The following is a 26,440-nucleotide window of genomic DNA, read 5'->3' as shown; positions in this document are numbered from 1 at the left end:
AATTCAATTGAAATTAAAAAAAAAAAAACAAAACAAAAACTATTAAATAAAAGGGGCTATCATCAATTTTATTTTTAAGAAATAAGGTGGGGAAAAGGTAAAATCTGGAGCAAGAATAATTCCACTTGATCACTTCTATAGTTTTATGATATCATCATGACAAGCACCGAATAATATAATATTGTTAGTTACTATATAAATAACCTGTGTCACCTGCCTCCCACTTCTCAGGTTTAATAATCCATTGAATCTCGAATTTTGTCACATTTTCACGTTTATCATCATCATTTGATCTCTTTCTGTGTGCTGTTCAGGCAATCTCACCTGTTTTGCAGGTAATTTTCATCTGTTAGTTTGCAGCTTCTGCTATTGAATCGGTTGATTGTCCACTTGTTTGAACTGAAATGTTTTATGCTAGAATCTAGTGTCTGAATGAATTGCTTAGACTAGTGGGTATGGTTTGGCTCATCCCCACGGGGATGAGCCTCCACGTAGGCGCCACGTATGCGGCTCGTGGGGGATGAGCCAAATGAAGGATGGAGAGGGATGGAGGATGGGGCCCCACCTCATTATTTTATAATTTCTTTTGTTTTAAAATATATAAGTACGAGTTAAAAAAAAAAAAGAACAATGAAATTTTGTAATAAAAACCTTGGCGGTCTCTGTTAATGCGTATTCGTGTGGTAATAACATTTTCACCAATTTCTTCCATTTCCTCTTCCTCTTCCTCTTCCTCTTCGATTAAAATCTGTCCCGCCCGTAGTACAGCGTTTGCGAAAAACATCTCCTCTTCGTCATCCGAAGACGAGGGCCACCAAGGATTAGAAGCCATTGTGAGTAAAAAGATATTTTTTTTTATAAAAGTAGGAGAAATTGGTATAAAAGTGAGAGGGTTTTGGGTTGAAAGTGGGGAAATAATAGTGAAAGTGGGTGATTTTATAGAATAAAATGAATTTTTTTTTTTAAATTTCTAGCCGTTCAACGGCTATAATATTTGAATGGAGGAGCGGCGCACCCGGCTATGGGTGGCCGTTTGAGTCGCGAGCCGTTCCAGGGGGGCGGTGTGGGGGTCCGGCGCCGGGCCAAGCCGGGCCAAGCCGGCCCCCATACCCACTAGTCTTATGTGATTGTTGATATCTGATGTAAAAAATGTAAGTTAAAAGATGTAAATTAGTAGCAGTTGACTTTTTTTATTTTCATTTTTTTTAAAAGGCCAACTAAATTCTTTTATTAGAAATGTGTCAACAAAACTGTTAACCACATCAGTTTACACACCCAAACAAGAAACATCAAAATTACACCAGTTCTCCCATGATAAACACACCGCTTTAGAACGATACTTTAGCGATAAAAACCCCAAACCTTGATCTCCTCTACCACTCTTTCCGGCTTTGTTTCCGGCCGAACACAAAGCTGTTCCTAGTCTTCCATATACACCACAAGACTGTTTGAAAAACTGAGTAAGTCACTTGCTTCCATACCTTTGACCTGCTAACATAAGATTGGTAGTTGATAATGCTGGCAGTTTGCATGCACCACTATGAAACATCTTCCCACACTTTCTGGGAAAACCGACATAAAGCGAATAGGTGCTCCGTTGATTCCTCCACATCTGCACTTCCCTCCTAGCAAGCGAAATCCTTGTTGGCAATCTATCCATACTCAGTCTCCAAGCCAGAAAATTTACTTTTATTGGTGTCCACTGGTTCCACACAAACACTAAACCCGAAACCATTTGATTACACAAATTGAGGCGGCTTCTCAAGCTCTTAACAGAGAACAACCCATTTGGGGTCCAAAGTCCATTACCGCTTATCCTTTTCTGCAGTAAGTGGCACCCAAGTGAGCATGGTAGATAGTAAACTGACTTTTTTATTCTTTTTCCTTAATATGAACTGTTTGTGGTACCAGTTTCACCTGTATTTCTGGCATTCAATTAAAAGCATGAGTGAATGTATCCCTTTGGTACTGGAACTCATGTAAGTGGTGTTTTGATTTGCTCTTTCAGAAACAATTATCTCGATAGCCCAATATCGAGTTTATGAGTTATGTAGTTATACATATCTCATCTCAATAATCAGGTTACTTGCAGCTTCTTCAGTTCTAGTTGTTTTGATCCTGAATAATTAGAGAATTATAATCATGATAAAGTTTTGCCAAATGCACATGTAGTATTTTTAGAAGTTTAGAGTTTGAATGGTTGTTTTTTTTTTCAGGAAAGGGGGACAACCAAAAACAGAGGAACATTAAGCAGTTGGTTGATATTAAGTAGGGGAATATGGGGTTTGAGCCATTAGTCTCATATTGCCGTCCCGTGGAAAATGGTGTTTGGGCAACGGCAGTAGAAAATGAATTCGGGCCTTACACTCCCTGTGCAACGGATTCTATAGTCACTGGCATTTCCCATTTGGTTCTTCTTGGGGCTTGTATATATAGGATATGGGTCACAAAGAAGGATTTCAAAGTGGAAAGGTTTAAATTGAGGTCAAACATCTACAACTATTGGTTGGGGTTATTGGCTTTATACTCTATTGTTGAGCCTTTGTTTAGATTGGTAATGGGCATTTCGGCTTTTAATATAGATGGAGAGACTGGTCTTGCTCCATATGAGGTTTGTTCTTTCTGCATACCTTTTCTTCAACTTGCTCATTTGTTCTAACCTACACTTGTGGTAATGATAATAGAGAAAATTTAAAGAATTTTATTCAAATGACATGGACATTTTATTTAGATGGATATTTGGAGATTAATTATTTGAGAAAACAGTTTAATTGGAACTTTTAGTGCTTCTTTTGTACTTTTAGAAAGTGGCATATTGCATTTTTTTTTGAAAATAAAACTTCATTAAAACACACCTCCGACCCAAACGGGCAAAAGGCCAAACAAAACAACCCCCGACCCAAACGGGCAAAGGACAAAATTACAACATATACATAAGATATTTACACCACTCCTTCCAACTGATATATTTACATGATGATCTATTTTTAAACCACCCAAATCCAACTGATATATTGCATTGCATTCCATGCATGCTGATGTTCTTTTTTCCTTTTCTTATATTTGAGAACTAACTAATGAGGTAATTTATGATCTTACATATGATTCTGTTTTTTTTTTTCATTATTGCAGATTGTGACCTTAGTTATTAAGTCTCTTGCATGGTGTTGTATGTTGGTCATGACTGGTCTAGAAACCATGGTTTATGTTTATGAAGTTCGTTGGTTTGTGAGGTTCGGAGTCGTTTATGCTTTGCTTGGGGATGCAGTGATGCTCAATCTTGTGCTTTCTGTGAGCAAATATTACACTAGGTTTGTTTCTTTACCACTTGAAATTAAAGTTTTCTGCTCATTTGGTGTATTACACCATTTGTTAAAGGCCTTTTAGTATTAAGATGCCATGTATGTGTGTATAAACATTGGCATTTGGTAACGAGGTCTAAAATAATGCAACTAGATACAAAAAGGAGAGTTGCAAAGTGAACTCACGCTTTTATGCTTACTTGTTCCTTGCAGATATGTATTGTATCTCTTTGCCAGTGAGGTGGCTATACAGGTTAGATGTTCTTCATGTTATGTATTTTGTTCATATTGTTTTATAACTTTTGTTGATGTAAGTTGGTGTTTATGTTAAGTAACAATAAGTACAACAATTGTAATTCCAATTACCCCCCCATAATCTCGTCGTCGATACATATATTTCCATAAGCCTACCTCATTAGAGATTGCATATTGGCATCTTGGTGTATCTTGTACCCGTATCTCAAATCTGTTGTACCTTCAGTTAGGTATGAAAATATTATAAGAGGGTGGGGTGGGGGTGAAAAAGCATCATAATTCATAGCATTGATAATCCAAAAACATTATGATTTTAGTATCTTTGGACAGTAAAATGGTTTAACAACAGAAGTAAATAATTTTCATATTTAAAATTTTCTTGGTTGTAGGTTCTGTTTGGGCTATGCTTGCTTGTCTATCTTCCTACTCTGGATCCTTACCCGGGTTATAGCCCAATACGAGATGAATCTTTGGATGATGCTGAATATGAAGAACTTGCTGGTGGAGAAGAAATTTGTCCCGAGAGGCATACCAACATTATTTCTAGTAAGTTACTAAGTTTTACTGATTTATTTGAAGTTTTTGAAGGTTGATATATGAAGGCATACCAACATACTCTATTTATCCGTTGGTTTTAAAGCACACATGCTTTATTGAATCTATTTATACTGAAGTTGATTGTAACCTTTTGATTATATACTTCATGCTTATTTTTTATATATTGTGTTATACTTTCTTGTTTCTTTTTAGGTATCTTCTTCTCTTGGATGGATCCACTCATGGTCTTGGGATACAAAAGACCCCTTACAGAGAAGGATATATGGAAACTGGACACCTGGGATCAGACAGAAACACTAAACAACAAGTAAGCTATTGTTTCTGCTTACATTATTTTTCTTATCAATGGAATTTCAATTTTTGATGGTATTTTTTTTTCTCTTATTAATGAGTTACATCTTTGCACTTCAGTTTCCAAAAATATTGGGCAGAAGAGGTCCGTAAACCCAAACCGTGGCTTTTAAGGGCTTTACATCGTAGCCTTGGAGGAAGGTTTGTATAATGACTTTTTGTTACAAAGTTTTCTTACCGCCTGTTGTAAATAATTTCAATAAGTATGAGAAAATCTGAATATGTCATGTTAATTTGGCTATAGGTTTTGGTGGGGAGGCTTTTGGAAGGTATCTAATGATTATTTCAGTTCTGAGTTCATTGATTTTTGCATAGTTTTGAATCTCACATGCTATTGGTTTCCCTTAGGAACATCTTCATTGCTGACTTATCAGATAATAAATCCATGAAAATAAGATTTTTGATGAATATCATGTATTTTAACTTTTCGATGAATCACACATTTGTAGATTGGAAATGATCTTTCTCAGTTTGTTGGACCGCTGATTCTGAACCAGCTATTACTAGTGAGTTTATTAATTCCAGACATGTCCTTTTAAGACAGTTTTTTTTTTTGCTCTATGTATCAAAATTATTTGCTGCTTTAACTCCATTGCTTACCTGTTTTTAAGTACCCCCTTAAGATCTATTCTAATTGTTTATGCTTTTCAGTCTATGCAAGAACGTGGCCCAGCTCAGATCGGTTACATCTATGCATTCTTAATTTTCGTTGGAGTGGTACAAGCTCTATAACTTCAGTTTTTATTAGTACTATTCTTTTCTAATTCACATATTTGTATGACTTGTGATATTGCAAATAAAAGAGGGAATCTATTTTTTTGATTTTTATTATTTAGCGAAATGTAGCTCTCACCAGGAGTATAAAAATGGGTGTGCCTATTGGCACACCAAAGCCTAGCAAAACCCTAGCAAATCAGGGTTTATCTACGCTGCGTATTGGTCAATACGCAGCGTATAGCGCTGTGTATTGACCAATACGCAGCGTAGATAAACCCTAGATCTCAGTGCCTGATAACCAATCATTGCACAGAAAACAAGGTGTATATACGCTGCGTAGTGGTCAATACGCAGCGTATATAAAACAGCTGCAAATTTGGGGTCATTTTGGTAGGTTTGAAGTGTCAAATTTTTGCCAGGTTTATATACGCTGCGTATAGATCAATACGCAGCGTATATAAAACAGCTGCAAAATTGGGGTCTTTTTGGTAGGTTTGAAGTGTTAAATTTTTTCCAGGTTTATATACTTATAATTATAATTATTATTATTATTATTAACATATCTTTTTTCAGCGTTTCATGTCTCTAGCTGATTTGAAGAATTGGGTACAAGAAACGAGAAAGAAGTATGGTTACGTAATTGTTACCCGCCGATCATAAAATATACGCTGCATATTGACCTATTTGGTCATTTTATGATGTATAGGGTTACCTCTATACGCTACGTATTGATCAATACGCACCCTATGTCAGACTGATTTGACATGGTACTAGGTTTGACTCTCTGGTCGTGTAACTACCCCTTACATACGCTGCGTATAGGCCTCTACGCAGCGTATTGAGGTAACCCTATACGCTGCGTATTGACCAATACGCAGCGTATGTAAACCCTAAATGTGCAGATAGCCTGCCATGGTGTGCAAATAGTGAGGGCCATAAAAATACATTATATCCGTTCATGGTTTCAACTTAACTTTAAATGTTAAAGATAGTTATATTGGTTATCGGTATAGGTACTTGGTGTGCTGTGTGAGGCTCAATATTTTCAGAATGTCATGCGTGTAGGATTCCGCCTTCGTTCAACTCTGGTAACTACATCAGTCTCACCAAGTGCATTTATGCTTGTTTCTTATAAAAATGCTAAAATATGTGGCACATAAAAATGGTAATTTTTTTTGGAAGAAGTGGCACACCTGAATTCTTCTATACCATTGTTCTGATACCGGTTATATATACTTTCTCTTCTAGTCTTATTTCATTTGCTATTGAAACCATCTTCTTTTCTTTTGTTTTACTGGAACATATTCGAAAAACAAACAAATTCCATCATTACAGTTTTCTTAGAAAAGTTTTATTTTTTAGAACAGTCCATATAATCTTTCTGTGTAATTAGAATGTTTTTTGCATGTGTATTAACATGCTGATAACTTACTTGACAATTTAATTTCTAAGTTGATTATATGTTTCTTTCAAGATTGCTGCGGTCTTCAGGAAGAGTTTAAGGCTAACTAATGAGAGTCGCAGAAATATTGCGTCGGGGAAGATAACTAACTTGATGACAACTGATTCTGAATCACTCCAGGCATGTTTCATTAGCATTTGTGTTCACACTTTTAAACAATAATATGATTACACAAGTTATATTATTTCAATAATAATATGACATTTTGAATCAAATTATTTTGTAGGTTTTTATGCATTAGACATATAACTAACGACACACAACCTGTTTTCTTTTAACTAATTTTTTATCTTACCCGTTAGAAAATCGACGATTTCATTGGTAAATGGTTGAAGTTGCAATCTCAAAAATGGCGGTTTTGGTGAACTCAAGCAGTATTCTGAGTTCCTGTGATAAGAATAATGTCATAGGCAATCTCTATAAGTATGATGCTTTTTCATTCGTTTAATGGATAATTTTATTTTCGTCTCCTTTCCACAGCTAGTAACCCAATCACTTCATACTTTGTGGTCTGCCCCTTTCCGTATCATTCTGGCTTTGGTTCTTCTTTACCAACAATTAGGCGTTGCTTCAATCCTTGGTTCATTCTTGCTAGTTCTCACATTCCCCATACAGGTATAATGACACAATGGCGTAGCTTTGAAGGGGCCGGGGGGGGGGGGCGCTCGACCCCCTGAACTTTTCGCTAAGTAGTGTTATATATGTAGTTTTCGTATAGAAATTTTTGGTATATACGTTTTCGACCCCCCGGTTCTATAGAAATTTTTGGGTATATACGTTTTCGACCCCCCCGTCGAAAACGTCAAGCTTCAGCACTGTAATGACATACACACATACATACACATGGATACATTTCCATATATGTAATATTCATGCAAAACGTATATATTTTGGAAACAGACTTTGGTTGTCAGTAAAATGCAAAAAATGTCCAAGGAAGGATTGCAGAGAACTGACAAGAGAATCGGTCTCATGAATGAAATCTTAGCAGCCATGGACACTGTCAAGTACTCTCTATCCCTCTCTCAAAGTTCCCCTTTACCAGCTTTTGTTAATGGGCATAATTTGAAATACTAATAATCATTTTGACTCCTTTTCAATTTGTGTTTCAGATGCTATGCTTGGGAGAATAGTTTCCAAGAAAAGGTCCAAAGTGTTCGAACAGAAGAGTTATCATGGTATCGGCAAGTACAAATGCTAGGAGCGGTATGTTACCAAACATATATATTTTTACATGATTTCATGGTTACATGTGTTTAACGGTCTCGTTTATTGTTAATAATTGTTATGCAGTTGAATACATTTATATTAAATAGTATCCCAGTAGTAGTGATTGTGGTTTCATTTGGGCTGTTTACTTTACTTGGAGGAGATCTTACACCTGCTAGAGCCTTCACATCACTCTCTTTGTTCGCTGTGCTACGTTTTCCACTCTTCATGCTTCCAAATACGATTTCTCAGGTTTTGTGTAATTAGTTCATATCCTTTTTATTTTCATTCCAAGTTTCTATATATCTTTATATAAGCTCATTTACAGGCCGTAAATGCCCATGTTTCCTTGAAACGTATGGAAGATCTACTTTTGGCTGAGGAGAGACTTCTTCTTCCAAATCCACCTCTTGAACCAGGACTTCCAGCTATCTCAATTAGGAATGGATCATTTTCATGGGATTCAAAGGTTGTCGTTATTTGATTTTCTTTTGATGTGTCACAATGGAGAGCGTTTATTTGTTGGATAACCGGTTTCACATCAGCGGAAGCATTACTGGTGTTCGATGAATTAGTTTTCAATGTATTTTGATTGAACACACAAAACATAGTAGGAATATGGGAACGAGAAGAAAACAGTTTTGGACAATTCGAAGGAAATAAAATTGTCTTGGTAGTCCAGCAAAGATTGCCGGCCACTATCATATATACATAATAGAAAATGGTTATGCGGCGGTTAATTACGGCGGGAACAACCGTCATTTGAAACGGTGTCTAACCAATCTACATGCCTCTCCGATTATATTGTAATACATACATATAATCCTAAGTTAATTAACTAAATAAAACATAACATATAATAATAATTAAGTTTATTTACTAACATTATTCACTTCATTTGTTTTATTGTGCAGTCAGATAAACCTACACTGTCAAATATTAATTTGGATATACCAACGGGTAGTCTGGTGGCAATTGTTGGAAGTACGGGAGAGGGAAAGACATCACTTGTATCTGCTATGCTTGGAGAACTTCCTCCTGTTAGCGATGCACATGTTGTTTTGAGAGGAACAGTTGCTTATGTCCCACAAGTCTCATGGATTTTCAATGCAACTGTATGTCATGTGATGTTTCTTTTTTGTTAGTGTTAAGTTGTTAACTATTTTCTGAAATAGGGGTGGCAAATGGGCAGACTGGATTGATGCGAAACACTATTTGTTCACATTACACAAATGATTTATGTATTAATTGTTTAATGAAACTAATAGATTTATAAGGTTGTATGCATTTAAACTACACTTTGGGCAACTTTTGACCCGTTTTCTTCTTAGCTATATTTTATATTACCAATTTGAACCCCTAGAAATAAATACAACCCGAATCAACCTGTTCATAAGTATATGGGTTGGAGAAGCCACCTCTAATTATAATGAATTTCCAACACATATTTCACTGCCCTTGTAAATCATTTTGTGTTATCATTTATTCTGATTAAGATCATCAACAATAAATATTTAAAGAGTTAGTGGAAGTCTAATGGGTTGATATTTGTACATATATTTTCCAGGTACGTGACAACATATTGTTTGGATCCCCCTTTGAACCTACAAAGTATGAGAAGACACTAGATGTAACTGCATTGCAGCATGACTTGGAATTGCTTCCAGTAAGTATCATTGTGTTTCACTAGAGAACGAGTTGGTGTTACCATATCTTCATATTTAAGGTATACTTTTAATAATAAATTTATGGTGTTATGGCAGGGCGGTGATCTTACTGAGATTGGTGAAAGAGGGGTGAATATTAGTGGAGGGCAAAAGCAAAGAGTTTCCATGGCTAGAGCTGTATACTCTAATTCAGATGTGTATGTGTTTGATGACCCTTTGAGTGCTCTTGATGCTCATGTGGGCAGGCAGGTAAATTCTAACTACCCCTAGCTTTAAGCACTTGATCAATATCCACTATGATTCTTGAAGTAATTACAATAATATAAGTAGTTAATGCAGTAAAAAAATCGGATATCGGTGACTGATATTTGATATCTACCGGTGGGATATCTGTGGGGTATTGGTAATTTTAATATCATGCTGAATTTATATATAGCAATTTAACACTAACAATTCAGTATACTCTCCTACCATTAACAAATTATCTTTTGCAACTTGCACAACACTAACAATTGTAGCAAGTAGGAATTGATTAAGACTTGAAACACCAACATTTAACACTACCAATTAACAATTAAGACTCAAATTCAATTACCAGGTTTTTGAGAAATGTATTAAAGAAGAATTAAGAGGAAAAACACGAGTTCTGGTTACAAACCAGCTACATTTTCTTTCACAAGTGGATAGGATCCTATTGGTCCATCAAGGCATGGTGGCAGAGGAGGGGTCCTATGAGGAACTCTCTCAGAATGGTGTACTTTTCCAAAGGTTGATGGAAAATGCGGGGAAAATGGAAGAATATGTTGAGGAACAAGAAGATGCGGGAGATTCTGATTCAGAAACATCAAAACCTGTTACTAATGATGCGTTAGCTCAAGATTCTGGTAAAAAGAAAGAAGCTAAATCTGTTCTTATCAAGCAAGAAGAACGAGAAACAGGTGTTGTCAGCTTCAATGTTTTGAAGAGGTAAGACGAGTATTATTGTGTGAATCTTGGCGAGTAATTTTTTTATTTTACATAGGTATTTTTCTTTTGTGTTTTTATTTCAGGTATAAAGATGCATTAGGAGGGTGGTGGGTGGTGGTTATACTGCTTGGATGCTATGCTGCAACAGAAACTTTAAGAATACTGGGTAGCACATGGTTAAGTATATGGACAGATGAAAGCACACCAAAGATATACAGCCCCTTATTTTATAATATTATCTATGCGCTTTTATCACTTGGTCAAGTATGTTTCTAATCAGTTTTATTACTACATTAGTTGATTTTACCTCCCTCATTCAGAATTGAAGTAATGGATTTACTATTTGGTTTTTAGGTTTTGGTGACGTTGGTAAATTCTTATTGGTTGATTATGACAAGCATTTATGCGGCTAGAAAGTTGCACAATGCTATGCTTAACTCCATATTGAGGGCTCCGATGGTCTTTTTCCACACCAATCCACTTGGACGTATCATTAATAGATTTTCAAAAGATCTTGGTGACATAGATCGAAATATTGCCCCATTCGTCAACTTGTGTTTGGGCCAAGTGTCAGAGATCTTGTCAACCTTTGTTCTTATTGGACTATTGAGCACCATGTCTCTTTGGGCTATCTTGCCACTATTGCTGCTTTTCTATGCAGCTTATATCTATTATCAGGTATGCCAGTTTTACATGTATATATTCAAAATGAAGGTGGTAAGATGGGCGGGTCTGATTGTTGGGTAACAAGTCAAAGTGGGTAGTTACGGTATAGTTCAAAACGGATCTGGTCGAGTTATGTTGACCCAAAACACTTACCATTTTACTACACATTGTTTTGCAAACGTTGTCTTCGATACACTTTAGTTGACTTTGGATTTCCTGCCCATTTGACTTCATGTTTAAGTATTTTCTTTTGTTTTTCCTCATTTAATATTTTATTAAAACATGTAACGAGTATTTAATTGGTTATTGGTTCCGTCAGAGCACTTCTCGTGAGGTAAAGCGATTGGACGCCATCACTAGATCTCCTGTGTATGCACAATTTGGAGAAGCACTAAATGGTCTTTCAACAATTCGTGCATATAAAGCTTACGATCGAATGGCCAAGATTAATGGGAATTCCATGGATAATAATATCAGGTTCACATTAGTCAACATGGGTGCAAACCGTTGGCTTGCAATCCGGTTGGAAGCAGTTGGAGGTCTCATGATTTGGTTAACCGCCACTTTTGCTGTTATGCAAAATGGGAAAGCAAGAAATCAAGAAGCTTTTGCATCCACCATGGGTCTACTTCTAAGTTATGCATTAAATATTACAACTTTATTGACATCTGTCCTTAGACTTGCAAGTTTAGCTGAAAATAGCTTGAATGCTGTTGAACGTGTTGGTACTTATATTGAATTGCCTTCTGAGGCTCCAGCCATTATTGAAAATAACCGCCCGCCACCTGGCTGGCCTTCTTCAGGATCAATTAAGTTTGAGAATGTTGCTTTAAGGTATAGGCCTGAACTTCCACCCGTGCTGCATGGTTTGTCTTTTTTTATTCCTCCAAGTGATAAGGTTGGAATAGTGGGAAGAACAGGAGCTGGGAAATCCAGCATGCTTAATGCTTTATTTCGGATTGTGGAATTGGAGACAGGAAGAATTGTTATTGATGATTGTGATATTGCAAAGTTTGGGTTGACTGATCTTCGCAATGTTCTTGGTATTATACCTCAAGCACCCGTTCTTTTCTCAGGTATCTTGATGTTGCTGATCTAATTTAATATCATTAAATGTGTCAAAATGGTCTGGTTGGCGCGTCGGGCAAGCTTGACCCGAAACACTTTTTACCTATAACAATTTATTTGTTCATAAGTAGTCAGCCAGACAAATATGATTACATATACTATAGTATTTCACTAATAATAGATTTCCTTCAAAGCTACTACTTTCTTTTTATTTCGATATGGTAAATGATGACATTCTTTGTAAAGGGAATGTGAGATTTAATCTTGATCCTTTCAACGAGCACAATGATCCTGATCTTTGGGAATCTTTGGAGAGGGCACATCTAAAGGATGTCATCAGGAGGAACCCATTGGGTTTAGATGCCGAGGTACATATTCATTTCCGGTTTCTAACATTTATATTAAGCAAACTGTGTTATGCTTCAAATGACCTCTTTCTTCGACTTGGTTTCTGGGTAATAAGGTGTCAGAGGCCGGAGAGAACTTCAGTGTTGGACAACGACAGTTATTGAGTCTTTCACGTGCATTGCTTAGGAGATCAAAGATTCTTGTTCTTGATGAAGCAACTGCTGCTGTTGATGTTAGAACAGATGCACTTATACAAAAGACCATCCGTGAAGAATTCAAATCATGTACTATGATCATTATTGCTCACCGTTTGAATACGATTATTGATTGTGACCGTATTCTTCTCCTTGATGCCGGTCAGGTATTGGTCACGTCATCACCCTATTATTTAATTAGGTAGATTTGACACTGTTTAAGTAGTTGGCAAGTGCTACTAGTAAAAAAGGTTGGTGTTGAATTAATTTGTTAACTAATCCATATCCTTAATCAAGTAGACAGGTCAAATATTTGACCTCCAGAGCCAAACTAATCCTTTTTGTATGAGTAATTTACGAAAATGGCCAAGAAAATTGTTAACTTACCAAAATGGCCATCTCCTGCGTCTGTGGAGCAGCGCATCACGGTTTACGAGACAGCTTACGCGTCTGCAGGTCTGGTTGAGGCGTCCTTGATTGTAGTAGTGACACGTGTCCCAATCATTAGGAAATATATGAAGGACGCATGGGAGACTGTAGGTCCCTGTTTCGCGGAGGATTACGAACCTAAACCTTGTTATACAAACCTACTAGCGAGTGCGGAATCCAAGCTAGCAAGCAAACCGAGTTAGTAGCAAGTAGAGAAACAAACACACAAAGATTCACCGATTAACACTAGTCGTATTAATGCAATGAGGGTTTCGGTTACAAGCTCAATGTTTACAGAAGTGTTCTATAAACTCTCTAAGTGTGTGTGTGAGTTCTGGACAGAATGCTCTCAACACTCTCTATCTCTCGGATGTGCAAATGGCAGAACTTCAGAACTAACTCACACTCAACACATGCATGGGTATATATACCCAGCCCATGAAGTCTTGATCGAAGGATCTGATAGATGGTCCGAAGGATCATCTATCGATCATAGTTCACACGAAAGATCAGCATGGACCTCGAAAGATCATCCTTCGAGGTCTGATGGTCGAACCATGGTCGAACCATATCTTTCGATCACCTCGAAGGATCAGGTGTATCCTTCGAGGCTATCCTTCGATCAGAACATCTTTCAACTGTTGTCCAAGTCAAACCGGAGGATGGTTGACTTGGTCAACTTACAATACAAATCAGGACATCGTTTATATCAGACCGAATACAGACAAAGTACAGACACAAGTGCACCAACAAACTCCCCCTTGGCTGTAGCTTTGTCTTTGATCTCTAATCTTTGTCTTGTTCTTCTAAAAGTGTAGACTCGTCTTGAACTTCGACGGTCTTTGGTCTTCAAGTCTTCAAGACTCTGATGTCCTATCATGTCTTCAATGTCGGAGGGTCTTCAAAGTCTTCACGTCTTGAAAGTAGAAAGTGTATCAACAAACTACCCGTATCATGTAGGAAGTGTGTTGACAAACTCCCCCTTAACATAAGCTCCCCCTTGAGTTATGCTCGTGAAATACTTTAACTTTATGAAGTAAGATCCTTCGAGGTGATGATGATGGCCAGCGGCAACTCGATCATCTTCATTCATTGAGTGCCTTCGTGTCTTCATTCCAAAGCTCGTCAACGACCATGTTCTCCTAGCCTTTAGAATCTGCACATGCAAGAAATCTAAACGCGTAATGAGAACAATTGCTTGGAATATAGTATAAACAAATGACACACGAGTGACCATGTCAAAATCAAACACCGTCCGACAGTTTGAAAGTTTAATAAATTTATCAATTTTAAATTCTAACTTTCAAAATCTGCAAATTTTGACCGTTTATGAAGATTTAGTCAGTTCGGTTTTCAGTCAGGTTTCAGGTAACGAAGACTTGAGCTCCAACATCGTACGATCGAAAATAAAGCATAAATAAAATCTTTTTGGCTTTTATAAAGTTTATATTAAAACACGCCTAAAATCTTTTTGGTATTTTTGAAATTAAAAGATAACAATTTAAAATCCTTTGAGTGTTATCAAACGACATCACCGCTAATGTCGTGCTGATATGCACCAAACGACGAAACTGTTTAAAAGAAATAATAAAAGTTAAACAGTAAATAAATAAATATATACAAACATTCTTTTTGCGAGTTTCGAGGGTAAGAGAATCATATCAGTGTACGGTCATGCCAAAACACTCTTGTTGTTCAGTTAGTTAACATTAAGATAAGCATCCTATAACAATTATCGGTATTGTTGTCCACTTAAGCTCAACTTATCAGATGTAATCATGTTTAGAGGATACGTTAAGGTATGATTTATACTTACCGACCGGTGTTCATCCACATCACGACACATTCACGTATCAAGGTATGCACGAGAGTTCATCTTACCGGTGAGTATACCGATTATCATCTGTTTGACCGTATAAATTGTGAGATACTCACTTATTTTGATTTGAAAACAAGCCCTATGTGATATAATCACTTATTGATGAGGAACTTGATTTTCATATGCATGAGGGCACAGGTGCAAGTCCGTGAACAGGTCAGTACTTCCGTACAGCAGAGAGACGAACTTGACACCCGGATAAATGTGATATTTTATCACTTATTTGATTTGGACATGTGATTGTTTATCACTTATTGAGGTCGAATGCAGTATGTATATATGTACATGTATGTATAGTATCATGGAAGATCTAGACTTGCGTCCCCGTTATTTTTCGGTAAAAGATACAACCATGATACCCAGATGATAAGCAGCATAAAGACCGAATATCTCAGAACCTCGGCAATCTATCAAACGAAATTTCGGTACTAAGACCATATGCCAATGAATGGTTCCCACCTGGTCTTCAGTCGATTAAGATTTATATCACCCTGCACACTTTAAAATGATTGTGAGCCTACCGATACATCTTATATAGAGCTGCTTATCGTTTTTCATTTAAGGTTTAAAGAGGTTTGGATAGACCACTGATGTACTATCATTTTCTCTTTTGCTCGCCAGGAAACTCATTTTTGTTTTTCTATTGTTTTTGTGTTTTTGAAATTTTTCGATGTTTTTGGATTTTCTGATTTTTGGATTTACTCCCCCTAAAATCAATAAACTAAGATAAATTTAAAAACACAAAGGTATTTACAAAAATGATTTTCCGATGTTGGTTTTACTCTTGCTTGACCTTAATGCCGTTTACCAATAATAAAAAGTCAAATCTTGATTTGTCAAAAGCTTTGGTAAATAAGTCGGCACGTTGGTCATCGGTGTGGACCTTAACAACATCGATTAGCCTTTTCTCAAAGCAATCACGTATGAAGTGATATTTGATTTCGATGTGTTTGGTCTTTGAATGCTGCACAGGATTTCTAGTGATATCTAAAGCAGCAGAATTATCAACGTAAATAGGAGTAGTTAGGAATTCAAAACCGTAGTCCCGCATTTGTTGTTGGATCCAAAGAACTTGGGAGCAACAACTTGAAGCAGCAATGTATTCAGCTTCGCAGGTTGATGTAGCTACACACGTCTGCTTCTTGCACTGCCATGTGACTAGGCGATTTCCTAAGAACTGACATCCAGCCGTTGTGGATTTGCCGTCGATTTTGCATCCGCCAAAATCAGAATCACTGAAAGCTACCAATTCAAAGTTATTATCCCTAGGGTACCACAGACCAGTGTCAGGGTACGCCTTCAAATAACGAAAAATCCTTTTAACAGCAGCAAGATGTGAGGCCTTCGGGTTAACTTGATATCTAGCAAGCAGGCACGTTGGGTACATTATGTCTGGCCTTGATGCTGTGAGATACATGAGAGATCCGATCATGGCGCGATAGATAGAAGGGCTAACAGCTTCTCCCTTCAAGTCTGGAGTAATTCCGTGATTAGTTGGCAATGGGGTACCAATGGGCGTTGCATCAGACATCTGGAACCGGCTCAAGATGTCACCAACATATTTAGTCTGATGGATGAATATCCCAGACTCCGTTTGTTGTACTTGTAGGCCCAAGAAGAAGGTCATTTCCCCCATAGCACTCATCTCGAATTTATCCTGCATAATGCGCTCGAATTCCCTACACAAGACATCATTAGTAGAACCAAAAATAATGTCATCAACGTATACCTGTACCAGAAGAAGATCTCCATCTTGTTCTTTGATGAAGAGAGTACAGTCGATAAGACCTCTACGAAAACCGTTCTCCAGCAGATAGTGAGATAAGGTTGCATACCAAGCTCGTGGTGCTTGATGAAGACCATAAAGAGCTTTGTTGAGCAACCAAACCCGATCGGGATGGATAGGATCTTCAAAACCTGGAGGCTGTTCGACGTACACCTCTTCTTCAACCACACCATGTAAAAATGCACTTTTCACGTCCATCTGATAAACCTTGAATCCTTTGAAGGACGCATAGGCTAGAAAGATTCGAATTGCTTCGAGACGTGCCACTGGTGCATAGACTTCGTTGTAGTCGATCCCTTCAATCTGACGAAAACCTTGAACGACTAAACGAGCTTTGTTTCGGATAACAACTCCGCGGTCATCCTTTTTGCATTTGAAAACCCAACGGGTACCAATCTTCTTGTATCCAGCAGGTTTCTCTACTAGTTTCCAGACACCCAGCTTCTGGAATTGTTGCAGTTCTTCCTGCATTGCTTCAACCCAAGCATTATCTTTCAAGGCTTCTTTCCACGTTCTTGGTTCTTCTTGTGAGACATAACACGCGAAGGACCAGTCGTTTTGTTGCCCGGATTCTCGAATAGCTGCATACAAGCCTGCATTGTTGTTGTTTCGCAACATGTTTCTTGTTTGTACGCCACTTTGCACATTTCCAATGATGTTTTGTTGAGGATGGGTATTATGAATCCTTGTTTCTGGATTATCTGGAACTGGAACATTTATACCCAGGTTATTAAGATCAACAACCAATTCAAGACCCGGAATTGACGAAGAAGATGATGCAGTAGTCTCAGCTGTTCGATGTGTATCCACTGGAGGAGTACCCTCTGAAGTACCATGAACTGCTGTTGTAGGAGCTTCTTGATCTGCATCTAGAAATTCATCATCCTCTGAAGATTCGTTCAATTCGTTTGCATCATGAAAATCCTCATTGTTGAGAGTATTGTTGTTCACCGAAGAAGATGGTTCTTGATTAACAAGAATTGGACGAACCACCGGTGAAACTGTTGCATTGTCACTCTCGAAAAACATCCTAGCCGCAGCATTTTCTTCAACGGCTTCAACATTGATCGAATTGAAGAAGTCATCATACTCAAACATCCAAGGTTGACCCGGATTTTTGACTGGCAAGGTGTGCCTTTGTACTCTGACCTCAGACCATTCTTCAACCCTTTTAGTCTCTAGATTCCAGACTCGTAAGTTAGGGGTGGCATACCCAAGAAAGTATCCATCAATTGCTCTTGCCCCAAACTTTCCATTAGGATCGATGATTGTGCATGGAGCTCCAAACGGTTCGAGATAAGACAAATCTGGTTTCCGTTTTTGAAGAAGCTCAAAGCAGGTCTTGTTGTGTCTTTTGACTGTAAGGACTCTGTTCAATGTGTAACATGCAGAGGCCACAGCTTCAGTCCAGAATGGAATGGGTAACTGTGACTCTACCAACATTGTCCTAGCAGTCTCGATCAATGTGCGGTTCTTACGTTCAGCGACACCATTCTGTTGAGGAGTATAAGCTGCACTAAACTCATGAAGAATACCTTTTGAAGTGCAGAACTCCATCATGGAATGATTCTTAAATTCAGTACCATTGTCGCTACGTATCCGCCTAACCTTCAACTTATACAAATTCTCAATCTGAATGATCAAGTTTTTGATAATGCCAAAGGTTTCACTCTTGTGTGCCATGAACGCAACCCAAGAAAATCTTGAATAATCATCAGTAACCACGAGGCAGTATTGATCACCCCGAATACTCTTGTGCTTGACAGGACCGAACAAATCCATGTGCAAACGTTCAAGAGGAACTGCCACTGTGTTGATCTTCTTTGTAGGGTGCTTCTTCTTTGTTTGCTTTCCTTTCTGGCACGAAACACAGATGTCTTGAAGATGGAAATTTTTGAGGGGAACACCATTCACCAATTCATTTGAAACCAAATGATTCATTTTGCGTAAGTGAATGTGACCCATTCGTCTGTGCCAAGAGATAGTGTCTTTTTCTGTGGCTTTGGAAACGAAACAAGTTGCTTGTGCAGCCGTAGTAATAGCCTGGCTCATGTCAAGGACGTACAAATCATTTATCCTTGGAGCCGACAAGAGAATCCATTCTTTTGGAATTTTGAAGCCGGGTTTCAGCACATAACATCCATTAGCATCAAAGTGGACTGAAAATTTCTTGTCACAGATTTGAGAAACACTAAGAAGATTGTGATCAAGTTGTTGCACAAAATTGATCTTGTCAAAGCTGACAATCCCGTTAGATATCATTCCTTCACCCGTTATGTATCCACCTTTATCTCCAGCAAAAGCAACATAACCTCCTCTAATAGATTTAACGTCGTAGAGAAGCTTCATGTCGCCTGTCATGTGCCTGGATGCCCCACTATCAACAATCCAATGACTACTGATAGTTCCTCCTGAAGCACCCTGCACATGAACTCAAATGAATTAGTTGGAGATGGGGACCCAAGCCATTGTGGTCTTGGGTCTTCCATTTTCATCAATGACAATAACTTCTTGTCTTTGATGGTTGGTGAATTGTGATGGTCCCCCTGATTCAACAACCGTTTTTGGTTTCCAAGTCTGTTTGGTTTCACCAGTGTTTTTCTTTAAAATTTTAACTTCTTGATGATTTGAAGTTTTAGAATTTTCTGGTTTTACAACAACAGATTGTTTTTGAACCACATCGGTTCTAATCGCTTTTTCTATCTTTTTGACCTGTTGGCGTTTCTGTTTCTTTTCCCTTTCTTTTACAAGGCGGGGATCTTGTTTTGTGGAAACAGTTGGCTTACGGTCAATTTTGCCACGGGGATCATCAACCTTTCCTTTCTGCTTATGAAGATATGGGCAGTTTCTAATAATGTGCCCAATGGTTCCACACTCAAAACATGATCTTCGTTCTACAAACCCCGAAGAATCATGTGATCGTCTAGCCGATGATGTTGAACTTTGTGAACCCGAGGTACTAGGTTTTGAACTACTTGGTTCATTTCTTTTCTCGACAATAGCTTTCTTGACAAAATCTAAGTTAGATTGATTTTCAAACTTTTCAATTTTGTCTGTTCCCGTCGATTTCACAAAGTTAACATTCTTCTTCTTCTTTTGATTCGGCTTCTTTTGCACTGGAGCCGGTACTTTACCTTTGGGTTTGGTGTGATTTTGCTGAGTTGGCACTGTTGGCAATTTCTTGTTGCCAAATTGCTTTCGAACTTCAGCCTTTGGGATTGGAGGACACTGTGTGACTGTAACATTAGGTCCTGCCTTTCCCAAGAACTTACTTGTCGAATTCTCAAAGACTTTGCAGATTAAGGATTGATTAACATTCTTAATGGGAAAATCTTTGTCTGAGTAAATTTTATCATCACCAACTAGAGTGTACAGCAAATTCACACTCTCCGGCTCTCCTGCAGATGAGGACTCAGTTGCAACAGTCTTAGCGGGTTTGACAGGGGGATCACATAGAATGTGATTCTCAAGAGGTATGTCCTCATTTTTGACTACCGCATCAGACTTTGCTGGGACAGTATCATCAGATTCATCATCAGACGAATCAGCATCCTCAATCACAACTGGAGGATCTTGATTCTGTTCAGCACTCACAAATGTATCTGCTGACACATCTGAATCTGAGGATACTTCCTTTTGGTATCCGAGTCCTGCAGCAAACTCCTTAACATCTAGAGGCACAGTAGGTTCAAAGAAAACCCTGTCCTCTTCATCAGGCATGGCGTCATAGTTATGTCTCACTGGTGGTGGACACTTCTTGTACCCTATGCATGTGACATCTCTCTTTTCCTTCTGAACGTCAATGATGTGATCTAACACATAGCTAGAACTCAAATAACTGTCTAGCTTGAGTTTGATCGCATCACTTTCGGTTTTCACACAAGCCATCTCTTTTTGCATATTCTCAAGGCGAGATATATACAAATTAATATCAGTTTGTTTTCTTGAAACCATTTTAGTCAGTTCTGTTTTATCCTTCTTTAATGTTTCAATTACTGACTTAAATTCTTTTTCATGGTTTTCATAAAACATGTTGGCTTCTGTGCATTTAGAGAGGTCCACAGTCAACTTCTGATTGTGGATGAATGTCACATCATATTTCTCTTGCAAAGCGTCATGCTTACTTTGCAAGTCACTCAAATTCTCACTCACAGTAGTATGTTTGTCTTGCAAGTCAAACAAACTAGCTTGTAAAGCATCATGTTTGCCTTGCAACTCAGACATACTTTTCTCAAGATCAGCACATCTAGCATGCAACCTAGCACATTCATCACAATTAACAGCAGTGGGTTCATCGACACATACCTGACTTGATGAACCGTCGACATTAGCCATAAAGGCTGAATGGAGAGAAGACGAAGAGTAAGCAGCTTGATCCACCAGAATAGATCTTCTTTGAGTTTCTGCTACAGCTTCCCCCAAGAGTTCATCAATGTCAATATCATCCGAAACATTAGATGTCTCACCCACATGATCATCACCAGAGTTGGATGATTCTTCATCAACACTCCTGCTGTATCCAGAGGAGTCTTCATCTTCAGACGATTCATCACCACTGGCAGAAGATTCTCCACCATTGGTGTGAACCAGCTCCCTCACAATCTGAGCAAAACATGCTGTTCCATCAGGAGCATCACCACCCAACTGGATTGACCAGTCACAACCTTCATCCACCTGAACTGCAAGTGCTCGGTTGGTTTGGTTGTTGACAGGCACCAATGTACGATCATTGTTTCTGTTCTGCTGGTTGCCTTGGTTCCTGAAGGGGTTTTGATTCCCGTGCTGGGCTGGCTTTGTACATTCCCGTTTAAAGTGGCCCCGTTCACCACAGTTGAAGCACTTAACAGCTTGCTTATCGAACCCATACTTGGTGTCTCGCTTACTTTCCAAGCTGGTTCTTCCAGTACTTTCCATCCAATCCTTTGCTCTTCTCACAGCACTCGCAAAGGCCCACTTGATGTCCATCAAGTCCATCTCCTCCTTATCAATCTGCCTGTAATCTTCTTGTGTCAGATTAATGTTTCCAATCTGACCTTCTATCAACCCACAGTACGCGCTCACTACAGTGTTAAGCAGCTCCATGTGTTCCTTAGCTACTTCTACACTGATTTTAGAGAAGCTTGACGTGTCGAGCTGTACTGTACTTGACTTTGATTGTTGACCTGCAGCAGATGATGTTCCTCCATAACATGCATATTGAGGTTGTTGAGCAGGAGGAGGATGAGGTGGTTGTATTGGATTTCCATACAGATCTGTGGTTGGAGGCGGCTTTACAGGAACTTGCACTGGATTGCCATACATATCCGTGCTTGTGACAAACGCCGTTTGAAGTGGAGCATGTGATCCAGCTTTTGCAGATGAAGTAGTGGAGGTGCCATAATACATCTCTGGATTCTGTGGCACTGCAACTCTCTTTGCCTTCAACGTTTCTTCCTGATCCTTGTTCTCCAGAAGCTGCACGAAATCGTTGATATTGGTAGTTCTCAACGTTCCGTTGTACTTCAAGATTTCCAGGAAGTTGTTCCATTGAGGAGGCAATGCATCGGCAAACTTCTTTACCACCTCTGTTGGAGTCGTTGTGACTTCAAAGTTGGTCAGCTCAGTAAGTAGGTGATAGAAACGGCTTGTCATATCTCCTAAGGACTCCTTATCCATACATGTGAAGCCATCAAATTCTTTCTTCAGTAGATCTCGTCGTAGTTGACGTGTGGCTTCATTACCTACTCCTCTTGTCTTCAAGGCATCCCACAGCTTCTTCGTAGTCTTGAAACTGACGAACTGATGATAAATATCCTTGCTCAGTGCTTGAGTGAGGATAGCGTATGCTTTCTTTTCTAAGTCATACGTCTTCTTTTGTTCATCAGGAAGATCGGCAAATGTAGCTGTCGAAGAAGCAGCAACCTCGATAGTTTGATCGAATTCCGTAATGAACCGTAACCACAACTCTGTATTTTGACCAAGAATGTATGTATGGAAACGATCAACCCATCCTGGATATTCATGAAGATGCATCAACTTTGGAGGCCTGTTCAAACTTCCGGTTTCACTTTCGCTTAGAAGAAGACTTTGAATACTCGGAGTTTGATTTGAAACAAACGCCCATTGACCAGCTGGAGTGGCATTTGTTTGTGAGGATGTAGATACCGGAGATTCGGCCCATGATGGAGATTGACTAGTATTCATGTATTTTCCACTGTCTGGAGCCGGACTTCCCCACCAACTCGGATTCATGATAGATAAGCAAAATAAATGCTAAGTAAGAATGATCCGAAAGATAACACAACCGAAAGATCCTGGTCGAAAGATCTGAAATCACAGAAACTTGTTAACAATAAACAAACCTCAATCGAAAGATATAACCTTGTTCGAAGGATCAACAGTACTCGAAAGATTACTGTTGACTCTCGAACAATGATTTCGAAAGATTCAAGAACTCGAAAGATTCCCTTTGAAAGATCCTTATCTTTCGAGCCAAATCCTTATCTTTCGAACAACAGATCTCGAAAGATTCACCAATACGAAGGATCCTAATCTTTCGGACACTAGTCTTTCGAAAAGATTCCTCTGTCGAAGGATATGTTTCAGACTTCGAAGGATGGGTCGAAGGATATAAATCTTTCGAGCCCTCCTTGATCGAAAGATATCGAAGGATGATCTTTCGATGTCGAAAGATATCTTTCGAGAGCTCTGACACAATCTGATCTGATGTGAAAGGTTGGTGAAAAGGTGACAGGGGTTGGTGAAGTTGCTTTCGGCAGAAAGGATGTTTCTGCACAACTTTCCACCAAACTTTTTGACTTTCAAAAATTATACCCAAAAAGGCAAAACCTTATCCTCAAGTTCAGTCACCGGAAACACACCGGAATACCACCGGAAAACACAAGGTTTTCTAAAAACCAATTTTTATGTTACCCAACCCAACCTGACCACTCCCGGTTAGTTTAGACACGTTTTTACTCAAAGAAAATGCAAGAAACTTAGTAAAAACAGGTGCAAAACCAAGTGTTTCAACACACCAAAACTTGTAAAAACCCGGTTTTAAACAAGGTTAAGAGCCTTAGCTCTGATACCACTTGTAGGTCCCTGTTTCGCGGAGGATTACGAACCTAAACCTTGTTATACAAACCTACTAGCGAGTGCGGAATCCAAGCTAGCAAGCAAACCGAGTTAGTAGCAAGTAGAGAAACAAACACACAAAGATTCACCGATTAACACTAGTCGTATTAATGCAATGAGGGTTTCGGTTACAAGCTCAATGTTTACAGAAGTGTTCTATAAACTCTCTAAGTGTGTGTGTGAGTTCTGGACAGAATGCTCTCAACACTCTCTATCTCTCGGATGTGCAAATGGCAGAACTTCAGAACTAACTCACACTCAACACATGCATGGGTATATATACCCAGCCCATGAAGTCTTGATCGAAGGATCTGATAGATGGTCCGAAGGATCATCTATCGATCATAGTTCACACGAAAGATCAGCATGGACCTCGAAAGATCATCCTTCGAGGTCTGATGGTCGAACCATGGTCGAACCATATCTTTCGATCACCTCGAAGGATCAGGTGTATCCTTCGAGGCTATCCTTCGATCAGAACATCTTTCAACTGTTGTCCAAGTCAAACCGGAGGATGGTTGACTTGGTCAACTTACAATACAAATCAGGACATCGTTTATATCAGACCGAATACAGACAAAGTACAGACACAAGTGCACCAACAGAGACATCTACAGACTCTTTGGATGCCCTTGCGTCCTTCTGACTCATGTGATGCGCTTGGCTTTGACCCCTCCGGTCTAATGCCCCTGCGTCCTTCTGACTCTTTGGATGCGTCTGGAAGTGCCGGGATGCGTCTGGAAGTGCCGGGATGCGTTTGAAAGTTGCAGTCATCTCCGGCTCCATCTCTAGCGAGTTGTAGACGCCTCCAGCTCCGTCTCCGGCAACCATGGCGGCGGTTGGGATTTGAGGGTGGAGATCTGTGGATCGTTTTCCCGGAAACCTTAAAGGATGGACACAATGGCGGCCGGAAAACATGGTGGCCGTTCATGGTAGTGGAGATTCGTCGTGGTTGGCCGACCGGCCACCCTCTATCTCCGCCTTCTCCGTTTCTCTCGCTTCTCTCTTTGTGTCTCTGTGTTGCACTGTTGCAGATGTGTGTGTGTGTGAAGATGAAGAAGTTGCTGCTTCATCCATGGAATTTTATATATATTAACACTTACTGTATATGAACAATCGAAAGTGAGAAAGAAAGATAATAAAAGTGACTGAAAAAGCTGCATACTTTATTATTGTTCAACATGGCTATTTATAGCCTGACATAACCTACCGAATAAAAAAAGGAATAAATGATATGTTTTTGGCTGGATCTATACACGTGTCCATTTAAGATAGGAGGACGCATAAGAGGGTGATGCCCTGTTATAATGACTTATGAGTTGGCTAATTTCGTAAGTCAACTATTTTCTTGGCCATTTTCGTAAATTACTCTTTTGTATGGCTTGCGTTGACCTTGACCAAAAACTAGTTTTTATTTTTTATATAGAAATTATAGACAATTACCGTGTGACATATTAATATATTATATTATTTCAATAGATTCTAGTTTTTGAATAAAATTATTTAGGAGGTTTTATGCGTTAAAAATACAATATACTTGACTTCCCATCTTTATGACAAAGTAAACGTGTCAAAATTGTCACATGTACATTAAAACTGAATGAGAAGTTATTTGATTTAATTATTCCAGGTAGTCGAGTACGATGCCCCAGTCAAACTCTTACAAGATGAACACACAGCTTTCTCCAAAATGGTTCAAAGTACAGGTTCTGCAAATGCACAATATTTGCGTGACTTAGCATTTGGTGCAGAAGGAGACAAGACAGAGATAGCAGCAATAGACGGTCAGAAGAGGTGGCTCGCCTCCACACGGTGGGCGGCAGCAGTCCAGTTTGCACTTTCATCTAACCTCACTGCATCTCAAAACGACCTCGTGCAAATGGAAATTGAAGATGATAATAATATCCTCAAGAAAACAAAGGATGCAGTTGTAACTCTTCAAGGTGTTTTGCAAGGGCAACACGATAAAGACATTGACGAATCGCTTGAACAGGCCCAGCTCCCGAGGGAGCGATGGTGGTCAACTCTCTATAAAGTAGTCGAAGGTATATAGCTCTTTTTAGTGGTCATATGTATTAGTTTTGATAAGATTTAACAAAACACTAGATAATCATTCTTAAAACGGCATGTGGTCTCTAGGTCTTTCAGTGATGGGCAGGTTGGGTCGTTACAAGCTCCAGCTATCGGAATATGGTGTCAAAAATGAAGTGATTGATTGGGACCATGTTCAGATGTAGGATACAGGATACTTGGTGCTCAAGTTAAGATTTCAATTTCATACTTTGAAACTAGATAGAACATAGATTTGGGCATGTCCCATTATTAAAAATGTTTATGTTAATCAAGTTTAAACTACATAGATTGAAATAATTGAAGTCAACGGGTGGATTTTTTTTTATCTAATTAACGTTGTCGGTAACTGAATTGTATATGCAAGTATGGAATTGAATTCTTGTTATTATAAGTT

At 38.7% G+C, this 26,440-nt stretch overlaps 1 protein-coding gene across 3 annotated transcripts; it reads left to right on the top strand.

Moving 5' to 3' along the window:
• The first annotated feature begins 223 nt into the window (after positions 1-223).
• Positions 224-26,440, top strand: LOC110936966 (ABC transporter C family member 2). 3 transcript variants are annotated; one of them, XM_022179373.2, is made up of 28 exons: positions 224-335; positions 2,217-2,611; positions 3,133-3,311; positions 3,516-3,555; positions 3,947-4,103; positions 4,308-4,422; positions 4,527-4,607; positions 4,711-4,735; positions 4,916-4,972; positions 5,118-5,183; positions 6,197-6,271; positions 6,658-6,765; positions 7,126-7,260; positions 7,546-7,652; positions 7,758-7,851; positions 7,939-8,106; positions 8,183-8,323; positions 8,769-8,969; positions 9,422-9,520; positions 9,618-9,770; positions 10,120-10,487; positions 10,571-10,751; positions 10,842-11,165; positions 11,473-12,229; positions 12,468-12,589; positions 12,685-12,930; positions 25,604-26,018; positions 26,113-26,440. In XM_022179373.2, exons 2-28 carry the CDS (start codon positions 2,279-2,281, stop codon positions 26,208-26,210), a joined length of 4,845 nt encoding a protein of 1,614 aa, XP_022035065.1. In that variant the 5' UTR covers positions 224-335; positions 2,217-2,278; the 3' UTR covers positions 26,211-26,440. The 3 variants fall into 3 exon arrangements, with proteins under 3 accessions (XP_022035065.1, XP_035844459.1, XP_022035066.1); XM_035988566.1 differs by lacking the exon at positions 224-335 and adding an exon at positions 1,726-1,827; XM_022179374.2 differs by lacking the exons at positions 224-335; positions 2,217-2,611; positions 3,133-3,311; ... (5 more) ...; positions 4,916-4,972; positions 5,118-5,183 and adding an exon at positions 5,786-5,809.

Source organism: Helianthus annuus, chromosome 4 (assembly GCF_002127325.2).
Source record: "Helianthus annuus cultivar XRQ/B chromosome 4, HanXRQr2.0-SUNRISE, whole genome shotgun sequence".
In the NCBI taxonomy this organism is placed as follows: Eukaryota; Viridiplantae; Streptophyta; class Magnoliopsida; order Asterales; family Asteraceae; genus Helianthus; species Helianthus annuus.
Note: the sequence above shows the minus strand (reverse complement) of the source record. Positions and strands in the feature narration are given on the sequence as shown.

Coding starts and splice junctions, on each gene's coding strand:
- LOC110936966 (XM_022179373.2), top strand. CDS start 2,279: ATGGGGTTTGAGCCATTAGTCTCATATTGCCGTCCCGTGGAAAATGGT. Junction 7,852..7,938: donor AAGTACAAATGCTAGGAGCG/GTATGTTACCAA, acceptor ATTGTTATGCAG/TTGAATACATTTATATTAAA. Junction 12,230..12,467: donor AGCACCCGTTCTTTTCTCAG/GTATCTTGATGT, acceptor TTCTTTGTAAAG/GGAATGTGAGATTTAATCTT.